This window comes from Stegostoma tigrinum, chromosome 39 (assembly GCF_030684315.1).
Source record: "Stegostoma tigrinum isolate sSteTig4 chromosome 39, sSteTig4.hap1, whole genome shotgun sequence".
NCBI lineage: Eukaryota > Metazoa > Chordata > Chondrichthyes > Orectolobiformes > Stegostomatidae > Stegostoma > Stegostoma tigrinum.
The window spans coordinates 12407078-12423543 of record NC_081392.1 but is presented as its reverse complement, the minus strand read 5'-3'; the positions used below and the strand labels follow the sequence as shown (position 1 = coordinate 12423543).

At 48.9% G+C, this 16466-nt stretch overlaps 1 protein-coding gene across 1 annotated transcript in view; it reads left to right on the top strand.

Annotated features, from left to right (window-relative positions):
* The first annotated feature begins 287 nt into the window (after window positions 1–287).
* LOC125447784 (glutaminyl-peptide cyclotransferase-like) overlaps window positions 288–16466 on the top strand; it is a 19661-nt gene continuing 3482 nt past the window's right edge. Inside the window, exons 1-6 of the mRNA XM_048522497.2 lie at window positions 288–794; window positions 3991–4137; window positions 7554–7841; window positions 12786–12947; window positions 13922–14021; window positions 15004–15120. Of these exons, the coding sequence (XP_048378454.1) occupies window positions 609–794; window positions 3991–4137; window positions 7554–7841; window positions 12786–12947; window positions 13922–14021; window positions 15004–15120 (1000 nt within the window). The 5' untranslated portion in view covers window positions 288–608. The remainder of the gene's footprint in view (window positions 795–3990; window positions 4138–7553; window positions 7842–12785; window positions 12948–13921; window positions 14022–15003; window positions 15121–16466) is intronic.

Below are 16466 nucleotides of genomic sequence, written 5' to 3'. Positions count from 1 at the left end.
CCAGCGACCCTTCCTTCAAACCTTAGCTCTGATTTCGTTCCACAGATGCGGTCAGACCTTGCTGACAAATTTCTGTTTTCGTCTCTGATTTAGAGCATCCGCAGTTCTTTCGGTTTTTATTCATGGGTAGTTAGGGGCACCTTTGGCAGGGGATACCCTCATCCTGTGCTTTGACTTAACCCTAAGTGTCATATGGCCACAATGCAACGCCTGCTTATTTTGCATCAATAACTCTTTGCTGTCAGTCTGTAACAGAGACTGCCCACAGGGTGGTGTCTCTCTTGTACGAATAGACTTACACCCACACCCACTCTAATGTCATCATCCTGCGCCCTGGTTTGGAATTAAGTCAGACAAGGATATTAAATCAGCTGGGCACAGACTGGGAATGCCAGTGCCGAAACTGACATGAAACTGAGCGGCTGGAGCCGACGTTCAGAAATCCCTTCTGGTTTTTAGAAATCCCATTTAGGGTTTCGTTTGAAGAGGAAGGGAGGAAGGGGTGCGTGTTGCTTGGGGCGGGAAGGAAATGTGCCTCTTGTCTGCAAATGTGTCCCTTTTGTTTTCAAAAACATTAAAGCGGATTAAGCTGTGATTTCCAGGGCGTGATGGCTAAGTTAGGCAAGAACAGTCGCACCTCCCGAACGGACAGACGCTCCAACCTGGACAGGATTCCCTGGATGGTGATCCTGCTCTCGGTCTCTTTTGCCCTGGCTGTCCTCTGCATCTCCTCGGGACTGTATTTCACAGCCGAACAGCCATCTGTTACGGAGGAGGATTGGACCCACCGCAAGGTACGTGGCACCTCGCCCTTTTAAGGGGACGCGAAATTAGCAACGTTTTAAACTGCAACAACGTAACTTGGGCAAACTCAAAATTTCAACCGGCCCAAGTTCTCTCCTGTTCGAAATCCATTCACTTTTAACCTTTTAGGGTCTAAATCTGAATGCATCTCAAGTCAATTTAATGTGGATACGTTTCAGATGGTTGATTAGAAGTTGGTGTAATTCTGAGGTCGTATGTTGTAATTTCCTCTTGTCAGTTGTGTGGAGTCGCTGGCCAGCTAGAAAGATACAAAGTAGGAGAATTAGGCCATTCGGCCCTTCCAGCGTGCTTTCCCCATTCAGTATGATCACAGCTGCTCCTCCAACTCGGTCCCCTGTTCCCACTCTCTCTCCTACACCGTTTAATCCCCTCAGGCCAAAGAACAGTACTTTGATCAAGCTCTGATGAAGGGTCTAGGCCCGAAACGTCAGCTTTTGTGCTCCTGAGATGCTGCTTGGCCTGCTGTGTTCATCCAGCTTCACATTTTATTATCTTGGAATTCTCCAGCGTCTGCAGTTCCCATTATCTCTAGTACTTTGATCATTCCTAGCAACATTCAATGTTTTGGCCTTGTCTGGCTTCTGTGGCAGAGGATCCGTAGGCGTCAAGAAGGAGGCCTTTCAGCCCATCAAGTCCACACTGGCCCTCTGCAGAGCATCCTACCCAGACCTGACCCCCTGCAATCCCGCGTTTCACACAGCAAATCCACCCAACCTGCATACCTTTGGACCATGAGGGGGATACTAGAGCGCTCGGGAAAACCTACACGGGCAAGGAGAGATCGTGTAGTTGCCTGAGGGTGGGATCAAACCCAGATCCCTGGTGCTGTGAGGCAGTGGTGCCAGCCACTGAGCCGTCCCAGGCTGATTATAGGGATGGGGATTCTCAGCTGTGGAGTTGAGAGGCTGGAGTTAGGAGTGAAAGTTGCAGGAGAGATTTGATCGAGGCGTTTAATTAACAGCAGGCCTAAATAAGGTAGACCATTGTTGTCCATCACTGATTGGACAAGGAAGATGAGAGATGGTTCAGGGTTTGGACATAAGAAGTCGGGGTGGGAGGCAGAAATGAGGAAATATTTTATATATCGGGAGGTGCTGACTTGGAAGACACTGTAATTATTGTTGTGATTGATGAGTAATTTCCAAAAGGTAATTTAATGGACACTTGCGAGGAGGCAAGGTGACAGTGATACAGGGCTATAGCAGAGGAAGTTAATCTGACTGGACTGTTGTACAGTAATGCATCCCTAAAGCCTTTCCCATTGTGGCCCTGTTTCCAGGGCAGGATAATTGTCACAACCTTTCGGTGAGAGCAGCGGTGAGTGGGGTTCGGACAGAGAGAGCCTGTGAAGCATAGGACCCCCTCAGCTGCTATAATATTTATTTGGAGCTCACAACCTCTATTTGACGGTCCCGAAACCCCTCAAACCGGGAAATCCTGCTCGACGTCACTGAATAGATGGGCCGATGGGCCTCCTGACCATTCAGGTGTGGGATACATATTGGAAGAAGGATTGGTGATAGTGTTGAGATACAGATGCAAAAGTTATGGAAATGTTGAACAGGTTTGAGGGGCTGATTTGCCTTCACAGAGGGATTTCTTAAAAGCAGCACCTCAAGTGCATAAGACTATTTAAAGAGCACAGCTGGAATATTAGGTTTTATGGCAAGAATTATATAATTAAGCATCAAGTTGCATTTTGAGTCTTCACGTAGGCTCTGCAAGATCTTAATTTAAAGAGCGATTTCAATTGATATAAGTTCTTGAGGACTTCCTACCTCTCTCTACAAGCACTTTAAGTCCTTCTGACTTGCTGTTGTAATATAATAAATGTGGAGGTTATTTTGGTCACAGCTGAGGATTTGTGTCCAGTATCTTCAGTTCCACAATATAGGAAGGACTCTGCAACAGGACTGACACCGCAAGGCTGTCTGATCTGAAGAAACAGATAGTGTTTGGCAGCTCATAGTCAGTAGTTTCAAAAAGGGCTTTGATGGGAATTTAAGGCAAATTAACTTGCATGGCTAGAAATAGTAGGAACTGCAGATGCCGGAGAATCTGAGATAACAAGGTGTGGAGCTGGATGAACACAGCAGGCCAAGCAGCATCATAGGAGCAGGAAGGCTGAAGTTTTTCTGAAGAAGGGTCTAGGCCCAAAATGTCAGCTTTCCTGCTCCTCTGATGCTTGTTATCTCTTAATTTGCATGGCGGCAGGGAACTGCATTTTTTTATCTGACAGCCAATGCGCTAAAAGATGTGGCCACAGCCTGGCAAGTTGTAACACAGTGTAGAGCTGGAGGAACACAGCAGGCCAGGGCAGCCTCAGAGGAGCAGGAAAGCTGATGTTTCGGGTCAGGACCCTTCTTCAGAAATGGTGGAGCTTTCTGAAGAAGGGTCCTGACTCGAAACGACAATTTTCCTGCTTCTCTGATGTTGCCCGGCCTGCTGTGTTCCTCCAGCTCCGCACTGTGTGTTATCTCTGACTCCAGCATTGACATTTCTTACTAACCTGGCAAATGGGACTGGATAAGTTTTTAGGATATGTGGTCAGCATGGACGAGCTGGACCGAAGGGTCTGTCTCCATGCTGTACAACTGTATAGCTGAGCACCTTGCCACCATCAAAACTGACTTTTTTGTTGTTTTGAAACAAGAGTAGGGGTAGGCCCCATTTCGCCCATCAAGCCTGCTCTCCCATTCAATAAGGTCAAGGCTGATCTTTCCATGGACTCAGCTCCACTAACCCGCCCAGTCACCATCACCCTTAATCCCTTTACTGTTCAAAAATCTATCTTTGCCTTAAAAAATCATTCAGCGAGGAAGCCTCAACTGCTCCCTTGGCAGGGAGTTCCACAGATTCACAACTCTTTGGGTGAACAAGTTCCTCCTCAGCTCAGCCCTAAATCTGCTCCCCCCTTAATCTGAGGCTGTGGCCCCCCTAATTCGAGTTTCAGTCAGCATCTCTTGTCTGTCAACTGCCCCAGTATGTCCTGACATGGCTTAGTGTCAGTTGGGTTTCTCCTGGCTCTCCGCTACGAAGCGTCTTCGGACGTTAAAGGTGCTATTTAAATGCAAGTTACTGCCTCTGTTTCCCATGTTTAAGTTGAACAAGAATTGAACCCAGTGGCGTTCTTAAACCTTTGTGTTTTTTTTCTGTTTTGAACAGTTTGATCACAAGCCAAAGAGTATCATGTCTGGTCAAGTGAGGTACCAAATCTCACTCATTGACTTCCAGCGTCTGTGGAATGTTTTCTTGATGCCAATGCTAATTGAGCGATACCCTGGATCAGAAGGCATCGAGACTGTCCGGCAGGTCTGTTTACAGCTGAACTCTTTCGTCGCTTTAAGTTGCTGATTTTTGGCGAATATCCGCCCTCCTCCACTTTCTTAAGGGGCTCCTGACTCTGGTCTGAAGTGAAGACAAAGAGCTGTAACCAATACAGAGAAACCAAGGTGTAGAGCTGGAGGAACACAGTAGGCCAAGCAGCATCAGAGGAGCAGGAAAGCTGACGTCAAGTTTTTCCGAAGAAGGGTCCAGACCCGAAACGTCAGCCTTTCCTGCACCTTTGATGCTGCCCGGCCTGCTGTGTTCCTCCAGCTCCACAGTGCGTTATCTCAGATTCACCAGCCTCGGCAATACAGGTCACTTTGCAGTTCCCTGCAGTGTAATGTGACACCGTGCATTGTTAGAAGTCACACCACACCAGGCAACAGGTTTATTTGAAATTCCAAGCTTTTGGAACGTTGCTCCTCCATCAAGTGACAAAGGAGCAGCTCTCCAAAGGCTCGTGGTTTTAAATAAACCTTTTGGACTATAACCTGGTGTTGTGTGACTCCTGTGCCCACTCCAGTGCAACACTGGCTTCTCCACATCAGTGATTTCTGTAGAACAACGGGGCACTGATGCAGAGCCAGAGAATGCTGGAAAAACTCAGCAAATCCAGTGTCGGCTGTGGAGAGAGAAACAGAGTTAATGTTTCAAATCTGATACGACGTTTCTTCAGAACAGTGCTAATTCTTTTTAGTCCACAGTTCTTTGCCAGTCTTCGAGTGGGCTATATTTGTACAATTTGGTAGGCTAATAAATGCAAATTGTGTGGTTCAAGCTCATCGAAATTTTACTTTTTAAGCCAAATTTCCGTTCTTAAAAAAAATTGATTCGCGGGATATGGGAATAATTGGCCAGGCCAGCATTGAAAGCCCAGAGGGCGGTTAGGAGTCACGTGTTATTTAATTTATTTGTTCTCACATGTTTTCTTACAAAATACAATGAAAGTGTTGCTTGTGTCGCCACTGTCCAGGGCCACCTTAAAACACAGAAAAATAAAAAGAAACATAGAATCTAAAGGCAGAAAAATGAAGAAATAAAGACAGTGCCCAACTTTACATGTAGGCCAGACCGGGTAATGATTTCCTTCCTAGTGAACCAGACGAGGCTTTCCTCCACATCATTAATTCCAAACTCCACTGTCTGTCATTACACAGATTCGATTTGATTCCCTATAGTGTGGAAACAGGCCCTCCGGCCCAACAAGTCCACTGGAGTCACACAGCACAGAAACAGACCCTTCAGCCCGACCACAATCCCAAACTGAACTAGTCCCATCTGCCTGCACCTGGGCCATATCTCTCCAAGCACTTCCTACTCCTATATTTATCCAAATATCTTGTAAACATTATAACTGTATCCACATCCATCACTTCCTCTGGAAGTTCATTCCACGCACAAACCACTTGTTTTTTTTTAAATATGTCTCCTCTCACCTGAAGAATATGCCCCCTACTCTCGGAATCCTCCCTGTCCATTGACACTCTCTATACCCCTCATGATTTTATAGATCTCTATAAGGCCATCTCTCTGTCTCCAGTGGAAAATATCCCAGCCAATCTTTACAACTCAAACCTGTTCTGAACCCTGTAACTTAACAACACCCTTCCTATAACAGGGCGACCAGAACTTGACACAGTACACCCACGGTAGGATTCGAACCCAGGATTTCCAGAACATTACCTGGGTAGCTGGATTATTAGTCTAGTGATAATACCACTAAGCCATCAGTTCAAGTTTGGAGTTCCCCCCTCTAACTTTTCTCATTTAAATGTACCCTCATACCAATCTATTCCTCTGTCTCTCAGATCACCTAGAGAGGATGAAAGAGGTAATTGTCACATTGTTTTTAGTTTTGAAGGATTATTTGAAGCAAAGCAACATTCTGTACTAATTAAACCTGCCCACTGCAACTACATTATTGTTATGGATAATGCCTTTGATTTGATAAACTGGTTTTTAAGGTTGAGACCTTAATTGTTTCTAACTGAACTGAAATGAAAGCTTAATCTTAAGATGCTATTCAAGCTGCCTTTTTATCAAGGGCCAAAAACAGGCATCATTCTACATGTCTTAAATTTGTTTTAAAGATTACTTTATTGACAGTGCTCTTGATTTTTTTTTTTGAAAACCATAATTTGGTGTTTTCTGTATTAATTCTGATTTATTTTTCCATTAATGCATAAATTTTATTGATGCAGAATGTTACATTCTACCGGGTAATTTGCCAAATATTTGTTTCAGAATGTGGAATAGTACGGTACAGGAACAGGCCGTTTGGCCCATCATGTCTGTACCAACCATGGTGCTAGTCTAAATTAATCCTATCTGTCTGCATGTGGTCCTTATTTCTCTATTCCCTACCTGTCTGTGTGCCCGTCTAAGTGCCTCATTAATAGTGCCATGGTACTTGCTTCTACCATCTCCTCTAGCAGCTTGTTCCAAGCACCTAGCATGCTCTGTTTTTTTAAAAAAAACATGCTTCACACATCTCCTTTAAATTTTTCCCCTTTCACCTTAAACCTGTGCTCCCTGGGGGAAGAAGACTCCAAAATTCCACATTATCCAGGCCCCTTGTAGAGTTGTACAGCGCGGAAACGGATCCTTGGTTCCAACTCCTCCATGCTGACCAGAAATCCTAACTTAATCCAGTCCCATTTGCCAGCATTTGGCCCATATCCCCCTAAACCCTTCCTACTCATGTACCCATCCAGATGCCTTTTATATGTTGTAACTGTACCAGCCGCCACCACTTCCTCTGGCAGCTCATTCCATACCCGCACCACCCTCTGTGTGAAAAAGTTGCCCCTCAGGTCCCTTTTAAATCTCTCCCCTCTCACCTTAAACCTGTGATCCTCTAGTTTTGGAGTGTCCCCCCCCCCCCCCCCCCCCCCCCCCAATCCTGGGGGAAAGACCTTGTCTATTCACCCTATCCATGCCTCTCATGAGTTTTATAAACCTCTATAAGGTCATCCCTCAGCCTTCGATGCTCCAGGGAAAATAGCCCCAGCCTATTTCGCCTTTCTCTATAGCTCAAACCCTCCAACCCCGGCGACATCCTTGTAAATTTCTTAATTTCATGCTTCTATCAGATCGCCCCTCAGTCTCCGACGCAGGAGTGAAAATCACCCCAAATTTGACCAACCTCTCCTTATAGCTAATACGTTCCAGTCCAGGAAACATTGTCTGCATGTTCTCCAAAGCGTTTACAGCTTTCCTGTAGTGAACTTCACACAATATTCCAAACGTATCCCGAGTCAAGTCTGAACCACATTCCATAATTCCCAGGAAATTTAAAATTTTGGGCAGTGTTTATGAAAATAAAAGGAACGGTGTTTGAGTTTTGAACTGTCTCTTTCCTGCCATCAATGGAACTGAAACGCTGCGATTATCTCGCTCAGCACATCAAGCACCACCTGATGGTACTGGCTGCCCACTGGACCGTGGAACTGGACACTTTTGAGGACAGCACCCCCCTCGGCATGCGGACGTTTTCCAACATCGTGGCCACGCTTGACCCCTCTGCCCGACGGCGCCTGGCCCTGGCATGTCACTATGACTCCAAGTACTTCCAGCGCGATGATCAGGGACGAGTTTTTGTAGGTGCTACTGACTCAGCTGTACCTTGCGCCATGATGTTGGAGCTGGCACACGCCCTCGACAAGGAGCTGGTTAAGCTCAAGGACAAGGTATGCCCGGGGCGGGGGGGGGAAGAGAGGAGGACGGCGGGGGGGGAAGAGAGGAGGACGGGGGGCGGCGGGGGGGAACAGAGGAGGACGGCGGGGGCTGCGGGGGGGGGGAAGAGAGGAGGACAGCGGGGGGGGAAGAGAGGGGGGGCGGTGGGGGCGGCGGGGGGGGAAGAGGCGGGGGCGGCGGGGGGGGAAGAGAGGAGGGCGGCGGGGCGGCGGGGGGGGAAGAGAGGAGGACGGCGGGGGTGGGGGGGATGGCGGGGGTGGTGGGTTGGTGGTGTCATTGGGGATGGGGGATGGTGTCGTCGTTATGAGGTGGGTTTTTGTGGGCTCGTCATGGGTTTGGGGTTGAGGGGTGTTGTGGGGGGGCTCGTTGGGTGTGGCATACCAGCCGAAAGTCTTGCTTTTGCTGTCCACTCGTTGACAAAGCATCGATCCTTATTTGCTCTTGAGATGCTGGTGGGCAGCTCCCCTCTGAGTCATCGGGCCCAGCAGCGTAGAAACAGACCCTTCGGCCCGACCGGTCTGCGCCGACCACGGTTCCCTCTGAACCTTTAGCACTTGTCCAAATGTCTTTGAAGCATTGTAACTGTACCGTCACTTCTTCCTGCCGCTCACTCCACACATGAACTACTCTCTGTGTAACAAAGAAAAGTGTTGCCCCTCGTGTTTTCTGCTCTCGCCCTGGAAATACGCCCTCTGGCTTTGAATGGACTCCCGTACTCTGGGGTAAAGACCTTGGCTATGCCCCTCATGATTTTAAAGACCTCTAAGGGTCACCCCCTCGACTTCCTATGCTCCAGGGGAAACAATGTCCCAGCTTCTCCTTCTAACTCAAACCCTCTGGTTATCATCTTTGTAAATGTTTCCCACACTGTTTCCAGTTTAATAACATCCTTCATGCAGCAGTGTGACCAGCAGGGGGTGGCACGGTGGCTCAGTGGTTAGCACTGCTGCCTCACGGTGCCAGGGACCCGGGTTCAATTCTACCCTCGGGCGACTGTGCGGAGTTAGCACGTTCTCCCCGTGTCTGCACGGGTTTCCTCCCACAGTCCGAAGATGTGCAGGTTAGGGTGGGTTGGCTGTGCCAAATTGCCCCTAGCGTTCATGTGTAGATGAGGTGGGCTATAGGGGGATTGGTGTGGACTTGTTGGGCCTAAGGGCCTGTTTCCACACTGTAGGGATTCTACAAACTGCACACAGCTTTCTAAAAATGGCCCTGCCAATGTCCAGCATGACATCCCGACTCAAAGGTCTGAACAATGAAGGCAAGTGTGCTAAATGCCTACTTTACCACCCTGTGTAGTGCAAATCTTCAAGGACCTCAGTACCCTCGCCCCTAGGTCCCTCTGTTTGACCACGCTCCCAGAGGGCCCTATCGTTAACTGAATGGCTCGCTGGGCCAGTCCAGAGTGCGCACTCACATATCATCCCCAGTTGCTGTCAACTGGATATTAGATGCCTTCAAGGCAGAGATCGACAAATTCTTGATCTCACAAGGAATGAAGGGCTACGGAGAGAGTGCAGGGAAGTGGAGTTGAAATGCCCATCAGCCATGATTTTAAATGGCGGAGTGGACTCGATGGGCTGAATGGCCTTACTTCCACTCCTACATCTTACGGTCTAACTGTAGACCTGAAACTGCAGGTATCAGCAGATTTCCTAGCGTAATGATCACAGCTGAACTAACAAACTGCAAATTCAAGGTATGGCAGACTCTGGGAATCTGAAATAGGGAGAGCAAGAGCTGGAAAAGTGTGGAGCAGGCAGCATCTGTAGAGTTCAAGATTCCAGTTGACTTAATGATGAAAATTCATCTGTTTCTGCACACAAAACCTCCCTGACTTTTTCCCGCCCTTATAACTCACAGTATTGAACCACTCGTTTTATTTTTCCAGCTGTCTGATTATTGTCACAAGCATTTGTGCTTTGAGATTTATTCCTTGTTAGGATTTGAACTCCCAGTATGCCTCAGTGGGATTTTAAACATCCCACCATTGCCTAGGTTACTGATCCATCACTCTGCTCTAGTCGCCTAATTACAATTGATTTAGACAATGGCTAGGATGAGGTCCGCTCCACCTCCTGGGATAATCTGATTTGAGATCATTTCTCCTTAGCTTCCATTCTCAGCAACTACCTTCCACTCTCATTCTGCTTCCTTCGATCTCAATTAGTTCGCGTTTTGGCCGATTGCACAGCACTGACTCAGAGTTAGGAGCTGCTGGGTTCCAGTCCCACTCTTGAGACTGAAGCACAAAGCCCAGGCTGACATTGCAGTACCCACTAACTCTGGTATCGTACCATGTTTGGGCACATAGTCAGCATGGTTGGGTTAGAAACACAGCACCAGCAAGAGCCCACAATGCAACAGTGACTGGCCATGATTGTTGATGGGTAAAAATTGGCCAAGACCTCCCTTGTTCAGCTCTTTATTTTTGGAATAGAGCGATCTGTTGTGCTATGTTGACAAACTTGAAAAATTTGCAAGGATGGTAGGAACTTCAGATTCTGGAGAATCCGAGATAACAAGGTGTAGAGTTGGATGAACACAGCAGGCCAAGCAGCATCAGAGGAGCAGGAAGGCTGATGTTTCTGAAGAAGGGTCTAGACCCACACCTTGTTATCTCTGATTTACAAGAATGTTGCCAGAGATAATGGGAACTGTTATCTTGGATTCTCCAGCATCTGCAAAGTGCGGAGCTGGATGAACACAGCAGGCCAAGCAGCATCTTAGGAGCACAAAAGCTGATGTTTCGGGCTAGACCCTTAAGCTGTCTGATGAAGGGTTTAGGCCCGAAACATCAGCTTTTGTGCTCCTGAGATGCTGCTTGGCCTGCTGTGTTCATCCAGCTCCACACTTTGTTATCTTGGATTCTCCAGCATCTGCAGTTCCCATTGTCTCTGATCACAAATCTAACCTCACTGTGAAGCTCTCCAGGGATGCCTAATCTGAAGAAGTTACCCTCCTCCCTCTGGACCAACCTCGGGGAATCTCTCCCACTGCAACTCTCTTGTAATCTCCTCGGCCTTGAAACTGCTCTCTATCCATCTTCGGTCCACCTCCCCCTCTCCCCATCCCCCTTTTCTGATGAAGGGTCTAGGCCCGAAACATCAGCTTTTATGCTCCTCAGATGCTGCTGGGCCTGCTGTGTTCATCCAGCTTCACACTTTGTTATCAAGGATGTTGCCAGGTTTGGGTTACAGGGAGAGGCTGAATAGCCTGGGGCTGTTTTCCCTGGAGCGTCAGACGATGAGGGGTGATGTTTCAGAAGCTTATAAACTCATGAGGGGGTTAAGTTGTAGTTTAATAGCTGTTGTTGAAACATAGAAAATCAGAGCATGCTGTTATTCAACAAGAACCAGGCTGACCATCCAACTCAGTGTCCAGTTCCTGGTTTCTCTCACGCCATTTCATCCCTTCAGCTCTTAGCTAACTTCTTCCCGAAAACATTCAACATTTCGGCCTTGCCCACTTTCTGTCATAGCTACGGCACAGACTCCCCACTCTCTAGGTGAATTTCTCATCTCAGTCCTTCAGTCATTCCACACAGCCCTCATTTCATTGCCCGATCTGCTCTCTCGCGTAGAGTCATAGAGATGTACGGTGTGGAAGCAGACCCTTCGGTCCGACTCATCCATGCTGACCCGATTATTTTACATTCATCTATTCCCATTTGCCAGCATTTGGCCCCTATCCCCCTGAAACCTCCTTATTCATGTCCCCATCCAGATGCCTTTTAAATGTTATAACTGTACCAGCCTCCACCACTTCCTCTGGCAGCTCATTCCATACACGCACCACCCTCTGTGTGAAATAGTTGCCCCTCAGGTCCCTTTTAAACCTTTCCCCTCCCACCTTAAACCTATGCCCCTCTAGTTCAGGACTCCCCTACCCTGGGGAAAAGACTTTGACTATTTGCCTTGGAATTCTCAGAAAGCAGTTGAGGCCAAAACGTTGAATTTTCTGATTGTTTTTTGTTTCAACAACAGCTATTAAACTCTGAGACAGGGCAGTTACCCACTGATCCATGCCCTCACTAGTAATCCTCTCTCTCTCTCGCTCGCTCTCTCTCTTTCTTTCTCTCTGTCTGTCTCGCTCCCAACCCTCTCTGTCTGTCTCGCTCCCAACACTCCCCCCTCCTCTCTCTGTGTGTCTCTCTCTCTCTCTCTCTCTCTCTCTCTCTCTCTCTCTCTCTCTGTCTGTCTGTCTGTCTGTCTGTCTGTCTGTCTCTCTCTCTCTGTCTGTCTGTCTCTCTCTCTCTGTCTGTCTGTCTCTCTCTCTCTGTCTGTCTGTCTCTCTCTCTCTCTCTCTCTCTCTCTCTCTCTCTCTCTCTCTCTCTCTCTCTCTCTCTGTCTCTCTCTCCCTCTCTCTGTCTGTCTCTCTCTCCCTCTCTCTGTCTGTCTCTCTCTCCCTCTCTCTGTCTGTCTCTCTCCCTCTCTCTCTCTGTCTGTCTCTCTCTCTCTCTGTCTCTCTCTCTCTCTCTCTCTCTCTCTCTCTCTCTCTCTCTGTCTCTGTCTCTGTCTCTCTCTCCCTCTCTCTGTCTGTCTCTCTCTCCCTCTCTCTGTCTGTCTCTCTCTCCCTCTCTCTGTCTGTCTCTCTCTCCCTCTCTCTGTCTGTCTCTCTCTCTGTCTCTCTCTCTCTCTCCCTCTCTCTGTCTGTCTCTCTCTCTGTCTCGCTCCCCCCTCCCTCTCTCTCTCTGTCTCGCTCCCCCCTCCCTCTCTCTCTCTGTCTCGCTCCCCCCTCCCTCTCTCTCTCTGTCTCGCTCCCCCCTCCCTCTCTCTCTCTGTCTCGCTCCCCCCTCCCTCTCTCTGTCTGTCTCGCTCCCTCCTCCCTCTCTCTGTCTGTCTCGCTCCCAACACTCCCCCCTCCTCTCTCTATGTCTCTCTCTCTCTCTTTTTCCACCCTCACCCCCTCTCTCCCGCTCTCTCTGACTCGGACAGAGACCAGACCTGACTCTCCAGCTGCTGTTCCTGGATGGGGAGGAGGCGTTTGTTACCTGGAGCCCCACGGACTCTCTCTATGGCTCACGTCACCTGGCCGACCGAATGGCCAGGACCAAGCACCCAAAGGCAACTGATGGTACCACACTGATCGACTCATTGGTGAGAGTTTGATGGCAATAGGGTACAGGGAGCTTTACTCTGTATCTACCCCCGTGCTGTTTCTGCCCTGGGAGTATTTGATGGGGACAGTGTAGAGGGAGCTTTACTCTGTATTTAACCCCGTGCTGTCTCTCTCCTGGGAGTGTTTGATGGGGACAGTGTAGAGGGAGCTTTACTCTGTATTTAACCCCGTGCTGTCTCTCTCCTGGGAGTGTTTGATGGGGACAGTGTAGAGGGAGCTTTACTCTGTATTTAACCCCGTGCTGTCTCTCTCCTGGGAGTATTTGATGGGGACAGTGTAGAGGGAGCTTTACTCTGTATTTAACCCCTTGCTGTCTCTCTCCTGGGAGTGTTTGATGGGGACAGTGTAGGAGAAGCTTTACTCTGTATCTACTGCCCTGGGAGTGTTTGATGGGGGCAGTGTAGAGGAAGCTTTACTCTGTATCTACTGCCCTGGGAGTTTTTGGGGACAGTGTAGAGGGAGCTTTATTCTGTATCTACCCCGCTGCTGTTCCTGCCCTGGGAGTGTTTGATGGGGACAGTATAGAGGGAGCTTTACTCTGTATCGAACCCTGTGCTGTCCCTCTCCTGGGAGTGTTTGATGGGGACTGTGTAGAGGGAGCTTTACTCGGTATTTAACCTTGTGCTGCTCCTCTCCTGGGAGTGTTTCATGGAGGTTAGTGTAGAGGGAGCTTTACTCTCTATCTAACCCTGTACCAACCCTGTGCTGGGAGTGTTTGATGGGGCGACAGTGTAGAGAAAGTTTTACTCTGTATCTAACCCCGTGTCCTTGGGAGTGTCTGTCGGGGTCAGTGAGTGTTTGAGGCCGGTTCGGTTTCCCTCTGGAATGGTATCACACAGTATGTGCTATTGAACCCCCGAGCCTGGGAGCCTTCCTGCCTGATTGAGGAGATGGGCCTTGTTGCTCTGAAATTAGCCCCTTTCTCAGTGAGTTGTTGATCTGTCTGTTTCAGGATATGTTTGTGCTCCTGGATCTCCTCGGTGAGGCCAAGCCCCAGTTCCTGAATCACTTTAAGAACACGGCCCGTTGGTTCACTCGTCTGGTTGGAATTGGTAGGACGCTGCCCCTTCAGTCCTGTAGCTGCCATTCAGTGCAAGTATCATCCTGTCTTCTGGGGGGGTGCTGACTCTGGGAGGGATCTGCTCTAAAGGGAGCTGAGCAGCCTGCTCATTCCCCCCAAATGGCTTCTCTTGTGCAAGTAGCAGGCTGGTTAACCAGGGGAGGCATCGCTGTCTGACTTTAGCCCAAAGCCTCCCTCCACACACAGCTCTGGATGTGTCATTGCAGCCCGGATGGATACCATTTGGGCCGTCGGATACATGCTAGCTCTCTGTGGAGCAATCCAGTCAGTCCCATCTCCCCATGACCCTGCAGGTTCAGTCCAGTTGCCTTTTGAAATCCCTCCCATTCTCCATAGCTCCAACGCTCTCTCCTAAGTCCCCCGGTCACTAGCACTCTCACAGCCAATAACATTCTTCCTCAGATCCCTCGCCCAGTTTTGAAATCAGTCTCCCCAGTTCTTGTAGTTATCTTACAACACCCTGTTCAGATGTGGTACGGTCCCTCTCTGGAGCAGGTGGGATTTGAACTTGGATCTCCCCGAGTCCTTGTACCATCAGCCTTTGCTAAATCTGATCAGGAGTGTGTGGGGAATCTGGATGGGGGTATTGTCGTGTGTTTTGTGTTTGGGGCTGTATTGTAGCCAATGAGGTTTAATTGGGGGGGGGGAGGGTCTCTGTGGTTTTAGGGGTAAACACATGGGTAACATCGGAGGTGGATGGGAGCATAGGAACAGTGTGACCATCGGGGGTGTGTGTGCGTGCGTGCGTGTGGGTGTCACTCTGCGTGCGTGCGCGCGCGCGTGTCACTGTGTGTGTGTCACTGTACGTGTGTCACTGTGTGTGTCAGTGCACGTCCGTGCATGTACGTGTGTCACTGTGTGTGCGTGTGTCAGGGTGAGAGTGTGTGTGAGTGTGTAAACTTGTGTTTGCCTCTCTGTCTCTCCTCTCTCTCCTCCCCCCCCCCCCGGTGTAGAGAAGAGACTTCACAAGCTGGGCCTGCTACAGCAGCATTCTGTCGAAGTGATGTATTTTAATGGAGACACCTTCTATAGCCCCATCGAGGATGACCATGTGCCGTTTCTGCGCAAAGGTATGAAACCCGTGCCACTGATGCTGGGTGCAGGGGGCTGTAGGTAACGTCCCTCTCTGTGGCAGTGAGCTACAGGGGTGAGGCTGTAGACTTGTTCATTGAGCCGGTGTGTTTGGTTACAAATGTTTCGTCACCCTGCAGGGTAACGTTGTCAGTGCAGCTCCAGTGAAGTGCTGGCGTTCTGTTCCCCTCCTTGTTACTCACATGCCTCGGTTGGCTAGGGGTGGGGGCAGGTGGTTGGCCTTGCTTCTGGTTCTGTTTCTCAGTGGTTTATATATCGGGACCAGTTCAATGTGTTTGTTGATGGAGCCCCGCTATGTAAATGACACTTCCCTGATTATTAAACACACAAAACTACCCATTAACACATAAACAACATCCTCACTGGGATAACAGGAACAAAAGGAGGAGACCAACAACTGACGACCCTTCCTGGATATAATGGTGGAACGCAACAACAGGAAAACGGGAAACTCCAGACTAGCGTATACTGAAAGACCACACGTACGGACCAGATACTCGATCACACTAGCAGCCAACCCAACGCCCAAGAACTGAGCTGCATCATGTCACTATTTAAACAGGCCGCAACACTTTCCAGCAACCCGGAATTGTGCAAAGAACAGGAGCACCTATGAGGAGTTTTTGAAAGGACAATCCACCATTAGCTCCGAGACAGACCACAGCACAAACCAGACTCGCTGATCACTCTACCGTATACCCAGGACATTTCAGAGATGACCACAAGACCACTCAGACCCCTAGGTATCAGGGTAGCCCACAAACCAATAACCATCCTGCTACAGCTATTGCTAAACATAAAGGATCCCATCTCCAAAACCGGCAACAGAATCATAGAATCCCTACACTGTGGAAACAGGCCCTTCGGTCCAACAAGTCCACACCTAACCTCAGAGCATCCCACCCAGACCCATCCCCATCTCCCTATAACCCACCTAATCTACACATCCCTGAACACTATGGGCAATTTAGCATGGCCAATACACCCTAATCTGCACATCTTTGGACTGTGGGAGGAAACCCACGCAGACACAGGGAGAATGTGCTAACTCCACACAGACTGTCACCTGAGGGTGGAATCGAACCTGGGTCTCTGGTGCTGTGAGGCTGCAGTGCTAAGCACTGAGCCACCATACCACCCCACTCTGGTTAGATTGTCAACAGTTTTCACAGTATCTTTCTCTATGTGATGATAAATAACTCAATAACTGCTTCAGCTTTCCAGCACACTGTCAATTTTAGCTTGCAGCGATCAGTCTGCAGGATTACACTTTTAATGAGTTGAGAGTAAAGGTTCGGGTTTAATGAGATCTGCCCTCATCTTT